This window comes from Chenopodium album, chromosome 4, assembly GCF_948465745.1.
Source record: "Chenopodium album chromosome 4, dcCheAlbu1.1, whole genome shotgun sequence".
Classification (NCBI taxonomy): domain Eukaryota; kingdom Viridiplantae; phylum Streptophyta; class Magnoliopsida; order Caryophyllales; family Amaranthaceae; genus Chenopodium; species Chenopodium album.
Window position 1 is genome coordinate 79943736 of NC_137837.1, and position 15761 is coordinate 79959496.

The following is a 15761-nucleotide window of genomic DNA, read 5'->3' on the forward strand; positions in this document are numbered from 1 at the left end:
ACGAGTCGAAATTTAAATTGGGTTGGTAGAGATTAGGTTAGGTTGGGTGAGGTTTTGACACGTCTAGCTTTAAATATTTTCATCACAGTTAAGAAAATAATTACTTTGAGAGTGATGGATAGCTCAAGTGGTTAGAGCTTCCCTCCCGATTTCAGGAGATCCTATGATCGATTCTCACCCCCGCCCTTGTGGCTCTCTAAACACCAAAAAAAAAAAAATAATTACTTTAATGATATTGATTTTCTCATCCCTATCCTCACCAAACCAAGACCCATAACGGAATGGAAAAGTACTGTAATACGGAGTAGTTAGTAAAGTTTAACAACCTATAGCCTGTTTCCTCTGCAAATTCCACCCATCAGTTTTTTAAAAAGAAAACAAAAGATAAAGCAATGCTCTCTCTTTCACCCACCTTACTCTTTCTCAACCCCATATCTCCTCCATCCTTACAAAATCAAGCTCAAGCTCATCCCTTTAATGGCGGCAATCCTCTTTCCTTCACACCCCCTGCAAAACAACCACCGCTCATCACTAAAACAAGCAGACCCCATCATTACTCTTCAAGCTCTTCTTCCAACTCATCAGTTGCAGAACAACAAGAAGAAGAACAGTATCGAGTTTTAACAGCTACTCGAAGCGAATACAACAACATTGTAATCTTAGAATCCGACAACTCCAAAGTATTACTATTAGATGATAGCGGAAATGTGCATAGCATACTGTATAAAACCCAAAAATGGACCAACTCTTATTGGGATGAATTTACCAGTTTACCTGCAATCATTCCTAAAGGTGGTCCAATTGCCATCTTTGGATTAGGAGGTGGTACAGTTGCTCATCAATTGCTCCATTTTTGGCCTTATTTGGTTATTGATGGGTGGGAGTTAGATGGTATTCTAATTGATCGAGCAAGAATGTATTTTGGGATGTCTGAATTGGAAATGACAACAGATAATAATAATAATGGAGGCTTTCTTCGAGTTTGTGTAGGAGACGCGTTGTCTCCTACTGCAAATGTAGCTGGTGGTTATGCAGGGATCATTGTGGACTTGTTTGCTAATGCTGACGTTCTTCCGGAGTTGGAAGTTGCACAAACCTGGCTAGACATGATGGATAAACTCATGCCGGAAGGGAGGATCATGGTGAACTGTGGCGGGGCGAAAGAGGTTTTGAATGGTGGAAAAGAGTGGCAAGTGAACTTGACAATTAAGGCATTGTGTCAAGCATTTGGTGAGGAGTTTGTGAATTGGAAAAAGATGCCTGATAATGAGAGTGGGAATTATTTGGCATTTACAGGGCCGTTACCAGACTTGGATTTGTGGTCTCATTCTGTGCCGGAGAAACTCAGCTCCGCCGTAAACCAATGGAGACCTTGTAAGTCTTTGTCATGACATAGCAACATTGCAAGGTTGAATGCAATGTTGTTTTTGTTCTTGCATTTTCCACTAGATAAGTATGGAATGATATAATGATCAAGTATGTTTAATAAGATGATGACTTTTGAAACTTTAATTATTGTATGTATGATGTACAAACTTAGATATGAAGAATACCTTGTGAATTATACAATAGTATAGAATAGCATGAAAAATATTCCATTATATTGGTTATTGAAGCAGGACTTGAAAAGAAAACATGGATAGCTCACAAAATTTTAAATATTGGTATAAAGAAAGTAATTAAAAAAAAATACAAGCATGATTGCTTGTCAAACTCAAATTTCTGAAAGCTCAACCAAAGACATCAACAAACAGCCACTACAAATACCTGGGCATGCTTCTACTGAACTCAGATCACTGTACATAGGGGAAATTTTTTTTTAAAAAAAAATATATGTCAAAATCAGTTTAGTAAGCAAGTCTTTTAAGGCAAAACTGTAAACTTTCCACGCGGTATAGACTGACTTCTCCTCAATCCAGATATAGATGGATTGTTGCTTTCTTTTAGAAGTTGGGTTTCAAATTGTCCGGAATCTACTGCATTTGCTTGTCCTCTGCATGGAAGAATGCAGATAATTAATAACTTAATAGTCGAGTTGCATGTGCCACTGTAGGACAAGATTACCTGAATCCAAGTAACATAGATTACAGGCATTCTGATGTCCAGTTATAACACTTTTGAGCACCCACCCATCATAATATATTCCTGTTTTGAATTGGAGAATCTATGCCTTAAGGGAGGTAGTGAAGTGTGGTAAAACCTTGCTTTTACAGTTTAAATACACTTTATGTTGGATTTGAGAAGCCATACCTTGGTTCGAGACACTGAGAACTCTTAGTAGAGTTGGCCCGTAATTTCCTCAACCGAGAATTGCTGCTGTAGACAGGAGAAGCAAATAACCCCTTTTCATTTTCAGGCTCGAAAAAGTCACTCTCTCTAGCCTCCTCAATCTTTCCTCCTGCATGAATGTCAGGCTCATCAACCTTTGGAATCCTAGGCGCTGGTTGGTTCTTGGCCTTAATTTTGCTGATATCATGCTTGCTTTTCCTCACTGACAACAACTGCCTTGTATTTACAGGCTTAAGTTGTTCATTCTCCTGATCTAATAAGTTGCCTCTTGTGATGCTGCCATCATGCCGGTCAACTAATGGATTTGCTGATGGTGGACCAAGAGGTTTATTCACTGATACTCTAGCTGGGTATTGAAGCTTTGGGAAAGGTTTTTCTGTCATTTCAGGCTTAAGCCTGCTCCTAATGAGAGCTCCTCGGTCAGTAGACATTGATCTCCTCACAGGAGGAGACGGAGACCTTGGATTTCCAGGCTTTATAAGCTTTTCTTCAGCTATGAAAGGCATCTTTGGCATGGTCTCATGTTCCTTTAACCCAGAGGGAAAATGCGACCTCCTCTGCTTCCCTGAAGAACAACTTCTGACCTGAATACATAACTTTCATTGTTAAAAAAATATATTTGTGGACAGAAGTGTTGAATAGAAGACACCTTCTGATTAGTACAGCTTCACTATTCTGCCGCTTTTTCAGACCTAAGTAAATAATATTGTGGCCTTGTGGCTAGTGAGTATATATAAAGATTATAAACATCTTATATGTATTAAGCCATATAATATGCTTTATGTGATTCTTCTAATTGAAGTGAGGTTATTAACTAATTCAATCCTACCTCAAAGGCTTTGTCATCAACTGGTCGCACAAGCCTTGGCACATGCATTGGTGAAATGGCTCTTGCATTTTGAGTTTCAGAATTACTTCTTACATTGGCACACTTCAGATTTTCCAGTTCTGTTTCTTTCTTCTCTAATGTTGATTTCAGATTAGCGATCTGCAGTAAAAGAAGAAGAAATTTAATTTGCAGGGCGCTTGAGAAATTTAATATTGATTTCAGTCCCAATGTTTAAGGCTTAAAAAAAAAAAAAAAAAAAAAAAAAAAAAAAAAAAAAAAAAACATAAAACCAACCTCAACTTTGAGGTCCCGAAGTTCAGTAGTTTCTTTGTTAGCTCGAGCAGCTCCAAGTTCTATAGAGGCAACCCTCTCTGCAAACTTAAGGGTACTTATTGTCTCTCCGATAGCATTAGATTCAGGATTAATATGCACAAACATCAAAGTTTTAGCATGGCCTCCTACAAGATAAGTAACTCATAAGTTAGCAATCAAAGACTGATTAACCTCCTACCAGTGAAGAACACTTATAATTAGTACGAAAAAAAAAAGAAAAAACAGCCACCATGGCTCTGCAACAAAAATTTGAGTAATGGGGATACAAATCATGCAATATAATAAAAAATATATAGTTAAAGTTTTGACCATAGAATCTTTTAAGGTGGTTACCTAGAGAGTCTTGCAAGACTTGAGTAAGCTTGCTATTCCTGTAGGGAATATGAGCACTCTTCTGAGCAAGAGCAGAGATGACATCCCCAAGTGCAGAAAGTGATTTATTTATATGTTGGGCTTCCTTCAGCCTTTCTCCAATAGCCTCAGATTTGTCGACTCTCTCACTGCCCGCTAAATCCACCAGATGAAGACATCCCCTCAAAATGGACCCAGAGATCAACTCTTTTCCTTGGACATGGATAGTTAAAATACTGCAATACCATAATTGTTTCAGAACAAGACAGAATGAAACCATGCAAGCTATCATTTTAATGAAGAGTGTACCTGTGAGATCGGCTACTCCTTTCATTCAGAGCAGTTGCACCCACAGCACGATTCTTTAGGCCAACCCGCATCAAGTCAAGGACATCTTGGGTGCAATTAACTTGGACTAAACATGCATCAGGTACATTGAGACCATTGAGCTGAGAATTGTTTCGAATATCTAACGTGAATATAATTAAGGAGTCACATTATAAATGTTCCTGAGTGTAACTTAAAATGTTTTATACAAAAAAAAAATAAAATAAAATAAAATTATTAGCTGAGCTATTGAAGGATATCTTCTAGAAGTGCCATCAACAACTAAGAGGTCTCTGACTTGTTCATTGTATATTTCAATCATCTGGACTCCAATATCATATTCAATTAAGTCAACTCTAGATTTCGAAATTTGAAATAGGTCTTGCAATGCTCGGTAGTTGACACCCCAAGAATCTTCTGCTGTTAAATCAGGGCCACTCTAGACAAAAACAAAAATGCAGTTTCAATAAGGAAGATTTCTAAGAAACTGAGGCAAAATCCAAGCATAAAAAATATATAAAATGAAATCCATCATTCAAAATATCTTAAATGCAAGTGAGGATAAAATACAAATTAACTAATACCATAGTGTATGTCTTCCCGGAGCCAGTTTGTCCATAAGCAAAGATACAAACATTGAAACCATCTAAAACTGATCTAATTAATGATTGGGTATCTGCATATATTTGCTCTGCATTCAAGACATATGAAAATATGTCAAACCAATTGGTAAGGCCACAAAGTGCCTAGTGTGTAGAATTACATGCAGAAATGGAAAAACTTACGTTGGGTTGCATTTGTTCCAAATACTTTGTTAAACGAGAAGACCTTTCTTGCATCCCTCCCTTGTTTGTGAGGATGGACAATCATTATATTTCCATTTTCTCCAATATGATCAACAGTTGATACCCCATCAGATTGGCCTTGTAAGAATGGTCTTACTCGACAGTAAACTCTAATTGATCCTATGATATAAAACAACAGTTTGTCACAATTTTAGTTTCTCAATTTACTTAATCCCAATTTCAAATAGATGGATTTCAGAGATTATACAAAGTAAGATTACCTTTCAAGTCTTGCACTTGATTGTAAAGCTGACGGTTTTCTTCTAGAATCTTATAGTAAGAAGATGACGCGACCTCAAGACTCCTCACGTGATTCTCTGAGCCAATTAAATTATTGAATTAGGGTGGTAAGTAGTTAAAAGAAAAAGGGGTACAATGTAGTATTGCACAATAGTTTTTAATCAAATGCACACACATATATCTCACCTAGTTTTTTAATTTCTGCATCCCATTGTAATTGAGCCCTATTCACTTCATCTTTTGTTTCTTTAAAAGATGACTTGAGTTCCTGAAGATTGATAAAAAGGATAATCAGTTAAGTTTTCCATGAATAAACTTAGGATTTGATCATTTAAAGAGAACTAAATCACTGAATGTGAAGACATGAAATTCCAAGAAAGAGATGGATATGTTTAAAATTGAGTACCACAAGTTGCTTATGTTGCTCATCTACTACTTCCTTGTAGCTCGTAGAATCACTGATTTCTTTTCTTCTCCCACAAATGCAACATTCCGCTGCATCATTAGACTTCATAACAGTCTTCTTGTTGCCAAGATACCGTGAAATTGCTTCCAAGAACTCTTCATGTGTAAAAGATGTAGTCTCACTCTTCAACTTTTTTTTCAACATATGCCCAAGCTACAACATTTTTTATCATGCAAACCTTAAGAAGCTTATTCCTATTATACATTTATATGTACCAAAATAGCTGCATTAAAATTCCGAAACTCTACCTGAAGACCTTGAGTCACAATCACTGAAGAAAAATCCTTGACAACCTTATGAATCACAGTATCTATTACCTGCACATTAATTCACCAACGAGTTGATGTATAGTGAAAATAAAATTAAGAGTTTGTATTGCATCACAGATAGATTACACTTGCACAAAGAATAATTGTCTGACCAACAGTACTAATCCTCTTGCCATCACTTTTTATAGACTTCAAGTCACTTAATTAGCAAAAGTCTGTTACTAACTTCTATTTGTGTCATTTATTTAACACTTGACAATTTGTGTCATTTGATAAAATTTGGTTTTTAAAAAAAAAAAATCATTTCATGGTACACACTAAGGGAAACCTAACTAAAACAGAAGAAATCTTACCTACCATTGAATTCAAAGGTAAATCCTCTATTCCATTCTTCTCACTGACATAAGCTTGCAATATCCCAAGTCCATAGCGATCAAAGAGAATACACAATGCTTTTGCTATTTCTGTTTCGTTGTTTGACACCTTGTTATAAAGACGAAGAAATTCTGACAGCTGCTCGTATTGTAATGATTCATATTCATCAAACGACGACAATGAATCATCAGCACTTTCACTGCCAACTGAAGAGGAGGAGCAGTCTTTTGAGAAGGAAGTGATCCTCACAGTTCCACCATACCTCCACACTCCAATTCCACCAGCTTGTTTCCACTCATAATAGCCTTTTAGGCAAAGAATGCAGTCCACAACTTTACTTGTAGAACCTCCCTGTACATAAGAATCAATTCAGTTAAAGACAAAGCATTCCCGCCAAAACCTCAGGAGATATGTATATTCGGATACATAACCAATTGCTAGATATGATACAGCTATAAATTTCTAACACAGACACACTGTTGTAAGTACACAACGTTCATGAACCACATTCCTAATATTAAACTTCTTTGCACTTTGTATGTACTTTTGAATTCTTTGTTTGATAAACGCGGGCCTGGGCCGCACCCGCAAACCAAGAGAGAGAGTCCACTTTACAAGTCCAAGGAGGTTCCATCCCAAAACCATATGGCAATAGGAGGAGTAGCCCCTTAGCCTTATAAAGTGTTTAACTCTCTCTTCTTAAACCAATGTGGGACTCTTACATGTGTTACTTGGTGGGATATACTTCAACACTCCCCCTCACATGTAAAATCCCTTTAAACTTAAGGATCACTTGATCCAATTCAATTTGGCTCAGAATACTTAATGCCATTAAAGGTCCCAAACTTTTGGTTGAGTTGGTCCACTAACATTGTTGGTTCTTGTTAATAAATTCTTATCTCAAAATGAAGGCAGTAGGAAGAGAGTCAAATGACACAATAAGATGATATTCAAGCTACTTAGGTGATTAGCCCTCCTCGACTCCTCCATCATCCGAAAGGATGAGTTAGATTGAGGTTAGCCTGTCAAAGAAAAGAAAGAAACCTTTTCCAAGTCAGAGGCTTCAAACGTCAATAGCTTCATATTGCCAACAGCTACCAAGAAATTCCTCATGTTTTCAAAGTACTGAATGGCTGACTGTGCTGCTCCTTCCGGGGACTGCACTGTCACTACTGGATTATCCACAACCTTGTAAACAAAATACAAAAACAGTCATAAAAACTCTACATAACAATGTACTCCGTAATTAAGTAAAAAAGAAATACTACTCCGTAAATGGCAGTGTACCTTGAGGACAGCACCAGGATTAACTTTGTTAAGGACATTACAAAGGATGAGACCATTGCGGAGGGCCATACAAAAGTCTTGTTCGGAAGGGTTCTTTGAGAGGGTGTCCCTTGCTACTTGGTCCATTTCCCTTAGCCATCCGGTTGCTTGATACCTTCTTGCAGCTGCACAAATGATGCAACTCCCATTTTAACTACTATTTCATGAAATGGCATAATGTTTGTAAGGGTAATAGTATTGGAGGTGAGAGGTAACTAACAAGTTGTTTGGATCATGTACATACTCATATCACATTGCGATGTCACTTAGTTTAGTTGTAATCCATTATGCATCTAATTTTTTTATCAAATCATATGTCACCTTATTATGATAATCTATACAAGTATACTTATTTAGATCAAATAAATTAAAACCAAATTCTCAAGCGACAAAGTGTGATCTTGTTATGACATTGCCACAATCCAACTTTTATTTTCTCTGCCCTGCTTTACCCTATCATCCTGTCTAACCCTCTTTCTTTAGAGATTATTATACTCCTTAATCATCATTAAGTTGAGGTCCCAACCTTCATTAGTAAGGCAAGTCCACCTAAAACGGCACTTATTAAGGGCAAGGGGATCCAATTCCATTTTTGGGCCCACTTGGTCTAATTTACTTACTAATCAAATGGGCCAGCCTGGCCCACCTTAACGGCTCAACATCATAATGAGCCCCATTATCCCATTTTTGGGCCCATCTTGTTTTTTTTTCAAATATAATCATTGTCCAATAGCATCTTAGATCAGTATTTTTGTCTAAACAGAACAAGAACAAATCTGAGTGTCCCTTATTTGTACTTCTACCGTAGAGAATCTAGTGTGTTTTTTATTAGGATTGCTTTCCCAAATATTCTCTTCCTAATTAATAACGAGAAAAATCAAATCGATTTTATGATCTTGATGGTTTATAAGTAAGCTTAAAAACAATTAAAATATACGATTAAATTCAATTTAGTAAATCATTTTTTGGAGCAAATAAGAAACTAACACACATACAGTTTGGTTTACAAGCATACAACTAATTCAATTTAAAATGTACTCCGTATATCTTAGACTTTTAGAGTTAGTGGCTAAGAAGTAACATTATGCTCCTAAAACCCTGGTTCCAACAATATAGGAAATTAAACTTCTTAAAGAATAGTACACATCCTACCGTCGATTGATTTAAAGCTGACGAAAATCTGTTACAATTTCCTACATCGTGTGACTTAGTTAGATTCAATTAAACGACAATCAAGTAGGTACTAGGGAGAATAATTTGAACACTTCTCTCCTTTTAAGAGAAGATACAAATAAATATCAAAATTACCAGTGTTGATAATTCTAGCCTAGTACGTACTCCATAGTCCATACTAGAGTATTAAATTTTTAAGTTGATTAATATGAAGTATGAATATATAGTTTGGATCTACATCTTGTAAGTAGAAGCAAATTCATCAAATATAATTTACTCGCAACTTTTGGGTATTATTTGCGAGATATAAAATTTTCCAAAATTGCGAGTAATTTAGACCGGAGGTATTATTATTATTATAGTGATAAATGTGGCGCCACCTAACTTATATCAGTTCGTTCAAACTTATGCAATTCACGTGATCACCGTAAATTGTGCAACCCATACATTTGAACATCTTACATCCGGCCTACTCCATTTTTATTAGTATAATAAATCTTGGTCTCATTCATGCAATAATACTAGTGACACTAGCCTTTCACATATTTTGTTTTGTACAATAATTATACTTGGTATGATGTATGAGGTCCTAAGAACTATGACTTGTTATACTAATCTTACGAGGTGCATTACATTTTATAATTAGAGTGGTGTTGTGTTCAACTAATCTTTACTCAAAACTAACTAATGTACTCCATACGTACAATGTAAAAATTGAAACAAGTTTAAGCTAATCAAAATCAATACTGTACTAACTTTGATGATGACGACTTCTTAACTTGATTAATAAAAAAAAAAAAATGAAAGAATGAAAGAAGAGAAATAGAGAAAAGAACCTGCTTCATCAGCTTTACGAAGAGCGAGTTCATGATCAGAGAAGATATCATCAGAGTGATTAGAAAGTAAAGCCTTTAATCCCTTCATACTATTCTTGTTTGGAGTTTCTCCATAAATGCTTTTCTCTTGCCGCATCGGAGTATAATTTTGGTGTTGGAAGTTATATAATTGGAAAATGGCTACTTAATTAACCATCAAATTTTTATGATCACTCTATTTAAACACCCTAGAAAATCGGATTATAAATATATATAAATAAAAAAAAGAAAAAGAATAAAATTGTGTTAATGTGGCAAGAAAGAAGAGCATGGAAGTTGGCGAATATGATGAGAAATTGGAGAGAGAGACAGAGATGGAAGGGAAAGAGGGAGTTAAATTAGAGACTTTCTCCCTTCAAACTAATATTGCCGTTTTTTTACCTTTATTTTATTTTTTTTACTTTTTTTTTTGGTGGGGTTGATTGGATTTTGTAATTTTAAAAAAAAATAAATTAAAACAAAGTTAGAGGGTTGAGTGATGAACCGTTTGTTTGGAGATGACGGTTGTAAGGTTGTAAGTCTGTTTTTGACTCCATAGAATATGGGCGAGACATGTTAGTCCAAATTCATTATTTAAAGTCTTGTTTGGTATAGACTAACTATGGTGTAAAATGTAAAGGGGAGTAGTCATCTTAATTATCCAATTTCACTATAATTTGGTTGGCTAAATTCACATAATATATGGTGACACGTGACACATATTTACAAACTTTTTTTTTTTTTTTCATATATACTCCGAAATAATAAAGTATAGAAGTATAGATGTATAGATATAATACATTAATACATTATACATACGAGTACAAGAAAATTATTATAACTCCTTTTTTAAAACGGAATAGTAAACTTTGTAATTGTAAATTGCAACATATATATTCAACATCCTTTTATTATGTTAGTAGATAAGTGTAAAAGCATCCATTTTTAACCTTTGAAAATATACTTTAACAAGACAACTTACGTTTTACATAGTATACTCGTCGGAGGTAGGACTGTAGGAGGCACAAAAACATTAACATACAAGGTGCGTCCAACACCTAGATTACAATTACCTTAATTTTGTAAGACTATTAGGCAAAGTAGCTGACGTTTACAAGAAGATTGTGAATAGTTGTTAGCATTAAAGGTAAAAGGAAGTATACGTTGGAATTTTAATTTGAATGGAAAATAGAAAAAGTACCAAAAGTTTGAGTCAATTTCTTAAGACGTTGGCTTGGGCTGTTGAGCAAATTTAAATGATTGCAAAAGTTTTCTATGCCTCCTTTCCTATGGACCAACAATGGGAAAGCATCCTACACCACCACCACTCTCTTCAAAATAATCAGAAAATTAAAATAAAAACATCCAATACTATCAAAATTAAACTACCATTTATGAAGAATTATTAGCTAGTTAGATAATTTACAGCGTATTAATTAAGTCTGCTATTACTACTTGCAAGAGTTGTAACTTGAAGATTTACCTAGCTAGTCTTTTGCTAACTTTGTTCTTTTAATGACTTGGCTGATTTAGACCAAAAAAAAAAAGACTAATTACACACTTATTCTCATAAATGGTCTTAAACACTATTCCAAATGATACAACGATTAGTTTTACAAATATAATGGGTCCACTATATATTCGCATGTGGTGATAAATGGGCCTAAGCCACACCCGTCACAATTGTCCACTTTATACGATTAAAGAGGTTCCACTTCAAAAAATATGGTAACGAGGGGAGTAGCCTCTTAGCCTTATAAAATGGACACAATTTTCTTGTTTCTTCAATGTGGAATACACTTTCCATCACTATTATACTCTTTCAATGTGGGACAACACTTTCACTCACATGTGGGTTTGGACATGGGCTCAACAAATAGAAGTTTATACCAAGTATATGTTAACATGTACTATGTAGCATGGTTTTAGATGATGATTATTGAGGGTCCATGATCGAGTTCCTTTTTCTGCAACTTTCCTACTCCTTTTACTACACTTTCTTTGTTGAGTTGGTGGGATTCTTTTATCTAGGATGCCTGCAAACTTTCTACTTGCAAATTGCAATTGCACTTAGGAATGCCCAATATATTGCCATGGTTTGCGCCATTTATCCGACCAACTTATCAAAATTGACCCCTCCTCTAAATGCCACATTATTTCTTTAATTTCCATATATATATAGATTATAGGTAGATTTTTTTTTTTTTTTTTTTTTTTTTTTGGCATAGGCTTAATCAATTATTATTACTAACAAAAAAAGTTGAACAATAAACAAGCTTAATCATCTTTTTATTCTTTTACATACCAACAAATTAGATCAAACACAATAACAAAAGCTTAAAATCATCATCATGTTTGAAAGAAATTATTTAATTTGCTTAAAACAAACTCATATTGTCTTGGATCGAACTTTCAAAAGGTACAGAAGTAACACAACCGAGCTTAAATTTAGTCAACAGAAGGAAGGAGACAATGTTGTTGTTGACTTGTTGATAAACCATAACCATAGAGTTACATAAAGCCATGGACTAAACAGAAAGATCTAATAAGAAGAAATTGTTAAGGTTATGTGCAAATATAGTCATAACTTGCGACTTGATATGGTGAATAGGGTGTAGTATTATATTCTTGACATACTGTAAATCCCCAAAGTTTTCATATATGCTGAGATAATAGATGTAAATTTAATTGGATGAATAATTGGTAAAACTAGGTGTAAAGGATTTGCATATTAGACCTTGATTGATAATTAACTGATATGTGCTATCAAGAGCTAGTTGCATTATTTGATATGAGAAGTTTGCTACATTATATGTTTAGTTTTCTGGATTATTAAGTATTTGTATAAAATTGTTTGCAGATTAGCTGATAAATTGTACTTGTTTTGTTAACTGAGCATTTGAGATGACAAAGAAGGACATTAAATGGGATGTAAATCATACTAACTTTAGGATAAAATTTTCATTTGAATAGAATTTCTCAAACACGACTTTGGTGTAGTGCTTGGATGCAATATATCAAATAAAAAGTTTATGTACGGAATTAATATTACACATAACACATTGTCACATTGGCATTCTGTGTCAAATTGGCACAGTAATTGAGTTGACATGCAAAATTTGGTGAATAAATTACCACTTTTAAAAAAAGGTCGAATTCTGGTCCATTTGGTTCATTAGAAGATAATGATCTGGCGTTAGAGATTGATTATAAGTAATGTATCAAGTTTTGATTATAAAGGAACAATGGACCGACTAATGGCCTGGTCCAACTTTAGGCCCAGATCCATCAGGTCATTTTCTTCAGCCCAACCTAATGCCTAACGTGCTCTCAGATATGTCAATCCAACCTTCACCCATCTTCTTTTGCTTTTTGACAATGTCTTCTTTTGTTTGCTCCACTAGAGTATGTTCATAAATCTTAATGATTTCTTATTGTTCATTATGTGGTTGATTAAATAGAAAATTGGGGTCATCAATTACATGGAGTACCCCGTTATGTTTGTTTGCACCAAAAATAATAATAAAGGTTATGCTATATGTAGCTGATAGACGACCACAAGTGTTCACTTTACTTGACCAAGGAGGTTTCACCTCAAAACCATATGAGATATGACAATGAGGGGAGTAGCCTCTTAGCTTTATAAAGTGGACATAATTATCTTCTTTCTTCAACCTGGCTTTGATATGATAAACAAGCCCGAGCCACACCTATTTTGGGTAATTTTACCCATGCCACATGGGCCAATCATATCCTGACATGTGTCATACCCTGGTTGGTCCAAATTGGACGAACCTCCATTTGACACGTGTCCTTCTTAGAACCTAGGAGAAAAAGGCGGCCTTCAAGGGCCCAAAATCCCGAGAAAGCCGTAATTCGGCGCAACCCGGTATAATTAGGTCAAAGTGACCTAATCAGGGGCACGTTTTCCGATGACCCTATAAATAGGGAGATTCCCCCCATTTTTGGGACATCTACAATTATTACAGCATACCCTACACTCTCTTACATCAGATAATCACCTGATCTTTGAATCCGAGAATATCTCACCTCTTTTTCCGCACCAAGGGACAAAAACACCCGAAACAACACCCGTTAGAAGTGTTCACTTTACTCGGCCAAGGAGGTTTAACACCATATGACAATGAATAAGGGAGTTGCCCCTTAGCCTTATTAAGTGGACACAATTATCTTCTTTCTTCAATGTGCGATACACATACCAATACAAACTTTCACACTCAATTAATATGGGACAACACACCACTCATATGTGGGTTTACTCATGGGCTCAACAGTAGTCCTTAGGGCTACAAAAAAAAAACAATTGATGTATATTTCCAAATTTTATACAAGTATTAATTTAGGAATGCATGATAATACGCACAAAACAATGTAATTAATACTATATTTTCATTTGATTTTTCCATTTCTAACTTCTTATATAAAGCCCTTAAGGCTATGCGTAACATTTTTAAAATTGGTTCAGACATTAATGATTCATTAAATAAAAAAAGTTAAATTATTGAGGTTTTAAAACACTCCTAGTAAAAAATCATTCTATGCATGTCTATTCGCCTAAATACTTCACTCATAAATTTTTTTGAGTGCTAAAAAGACCCAACAAAACATTATTATAGGTCATTGTAGATTAACACTTTGTTTGAATAGGAAGAAATGAAAGGAAAAGAAAAGAAGGGAAATGGAGGGGGACAAAATCTCTTGTTTGGGTAAAAGATTGGGGGAAGGAAGGGGAAGGAGAGGGAGGGATCCATTTTCCCTTTCTCTATAATAACCATAATCTCTCCAAAATTGGAGAGATTTGGAGGGAAAATGGAGCTCACCTCCCCCTCCCTTTCTTTTCCCTTCCCTTCCTCCATTTTCCCTCCCCTTCTTTTCCTTCCTTCTTTGCTATCCAAACAAAGCGTAAGAGTTAATTTGTAAAATTTTAAGGTACTGTACTATAAAAAGTCATTAGTCATCTATAATCCAATTGTGTTCATCATTAGGTTTTGCACTATATATATTCTCTTAACACCATTTTTGAAATAAAGCTATTCTTCTAGAGACTAGAGGTCAATTCATATACGAATCATGAAATCATTGTAAAAACTCATCTTCTCAAAACATCAATGTATGGGAAAAACAAAAAGGAAATGATAATTGCATTAATTTTAGAGGGATTATCATAAATTAAAAAGTTGGTACATTGAAGAAGAAGAGCTGAGAAAATTTAATTATTCATAGAAGTGGGCCATTATCATGATCTAGTATCTACGTGGAGCTCCGATCAAGTTGTTGTACAATTCGCCCGCCACCAACATCACCTCACTTTTATTTTTACTTATCGCTCCCTTCCAATCTATTCTAACCTACTGATTAGTACTCCATCACTATCAATCATCTTCTCATTTTCTACATTTTTTTTTTCTTTAATATTTTTTTAAGCAAACTAATTGAATTTTCATTATTACTCCAAAATTCCAAACTCTACCATCAATGTCCAAGTTCTATTGTATGACGTATTCCATCAATACAGAGTATTCAATCTTGTACATCTTAATTTATGCATAGGGTTTAATACTACATTAGAAAATTTTTACTTCAACACTTTATTTATTTCCGGCAGGTACTTTGGGAGTGGGAAGAAGGACAAGGAAATCTCCACTCCAAAGTGTCTCTAATAGGATTTGATTCTATAACCTCAAATTTAGGTGATGAAAACATTACTCGGAGTACTAAACCAAGCTTTGCTTTTCTCTAATAGGGTTGCTTGGTAAATAATTTAACATTATATAGGGTACAAAAAATGTAATACAAAGATGAAAGATTTGTTCTTTTTGGGACAAGGAAAGATTTGTTTAATAAAAGATCTACATTTCCTAAAAAATAAAAGATCTAGGTATGAATTATTAATGGAGAGCATAAAAAACATGAAAATGAGGAGACGTCGGTGGTAAATAAAGGAAAGAATAAGCCCTATTAATTAATAAAAATAAAAATTAAAATAAAATAATTGTCAAAAAAAATTAAAAAAAAAATATAAATAAATAAACATCAAGTAATTGGTGTTTCTCTCTCATCGTT

General features: G+C 34.7%; 2 protein-coding genes across 3 annotated transcripts; one reads left to right on the forward strand and one right to left on the reverse strand.

Annotated features, from left to right (window-relative positions):
- Positions 1-333: 333 nt before the first annotated feature.
- LOC145629504 (uncharacterized) lies at positions 334-1520 on the forward strand. Its single transcript, XM_081682121.1, has one exon. It carries the CDS (start codon positions 393-395, stop codon positions 1389-1391), a length of 999 nt encoding a protein of 332 aa, XP_081538247.1. The 5' UTR covers positions 334-392; the 3' UTR covers positions 1392-1520.
- Positions 1467-10309, reverse strand: LOC145629502 (kinesin-like protein KIN-14F). 2 transcript variants are annotated; one of them, XR_014111688.1, is made up of 18 exons: positions 9660-10309; positions 7612-7775; positions 7369-7512; positions 6307-6675; positions 5929-5997; positions 5621-5833; positions 5401-5482; positions 5196-5291; positions 4915-5094; positions 4714-4820; positions 4390-4568; positions 4112-4276; positions 3785-4038; positions 3413-3576; positions 3119-3277; positions 2251-2873; positions 2065-2145; positions 1888-1993 (listed from the first exon to the last, which is right to left on the reverse strand). XR_014111688.1 is itself a non-coding variant. In XM_081682119.1 (17 exons), the coding sequence occupies exons 1-17, from the start codon at positions 9793-9795 to the stop codon at positions 1864-1866; spliced, it is 3234 nt and encodes a 1077-aa protein (XP_081538245.1). In that variant the 5' UTR covers positions 9796-10306; the 3' UTR covers positions 1467-1863. The 2 variants fall into 2 exon arrangements, 1 of the variants encoding a protein (XP_081538245.1); XM_081682119.1 differs by lacking the exon at positions 2065-2145 and having other exon boundaries at positions 1467-1993; positions 9660-10306.
- Between the last annotated feature and the right edge of the window lie 5452 nt (positions 10310-15761).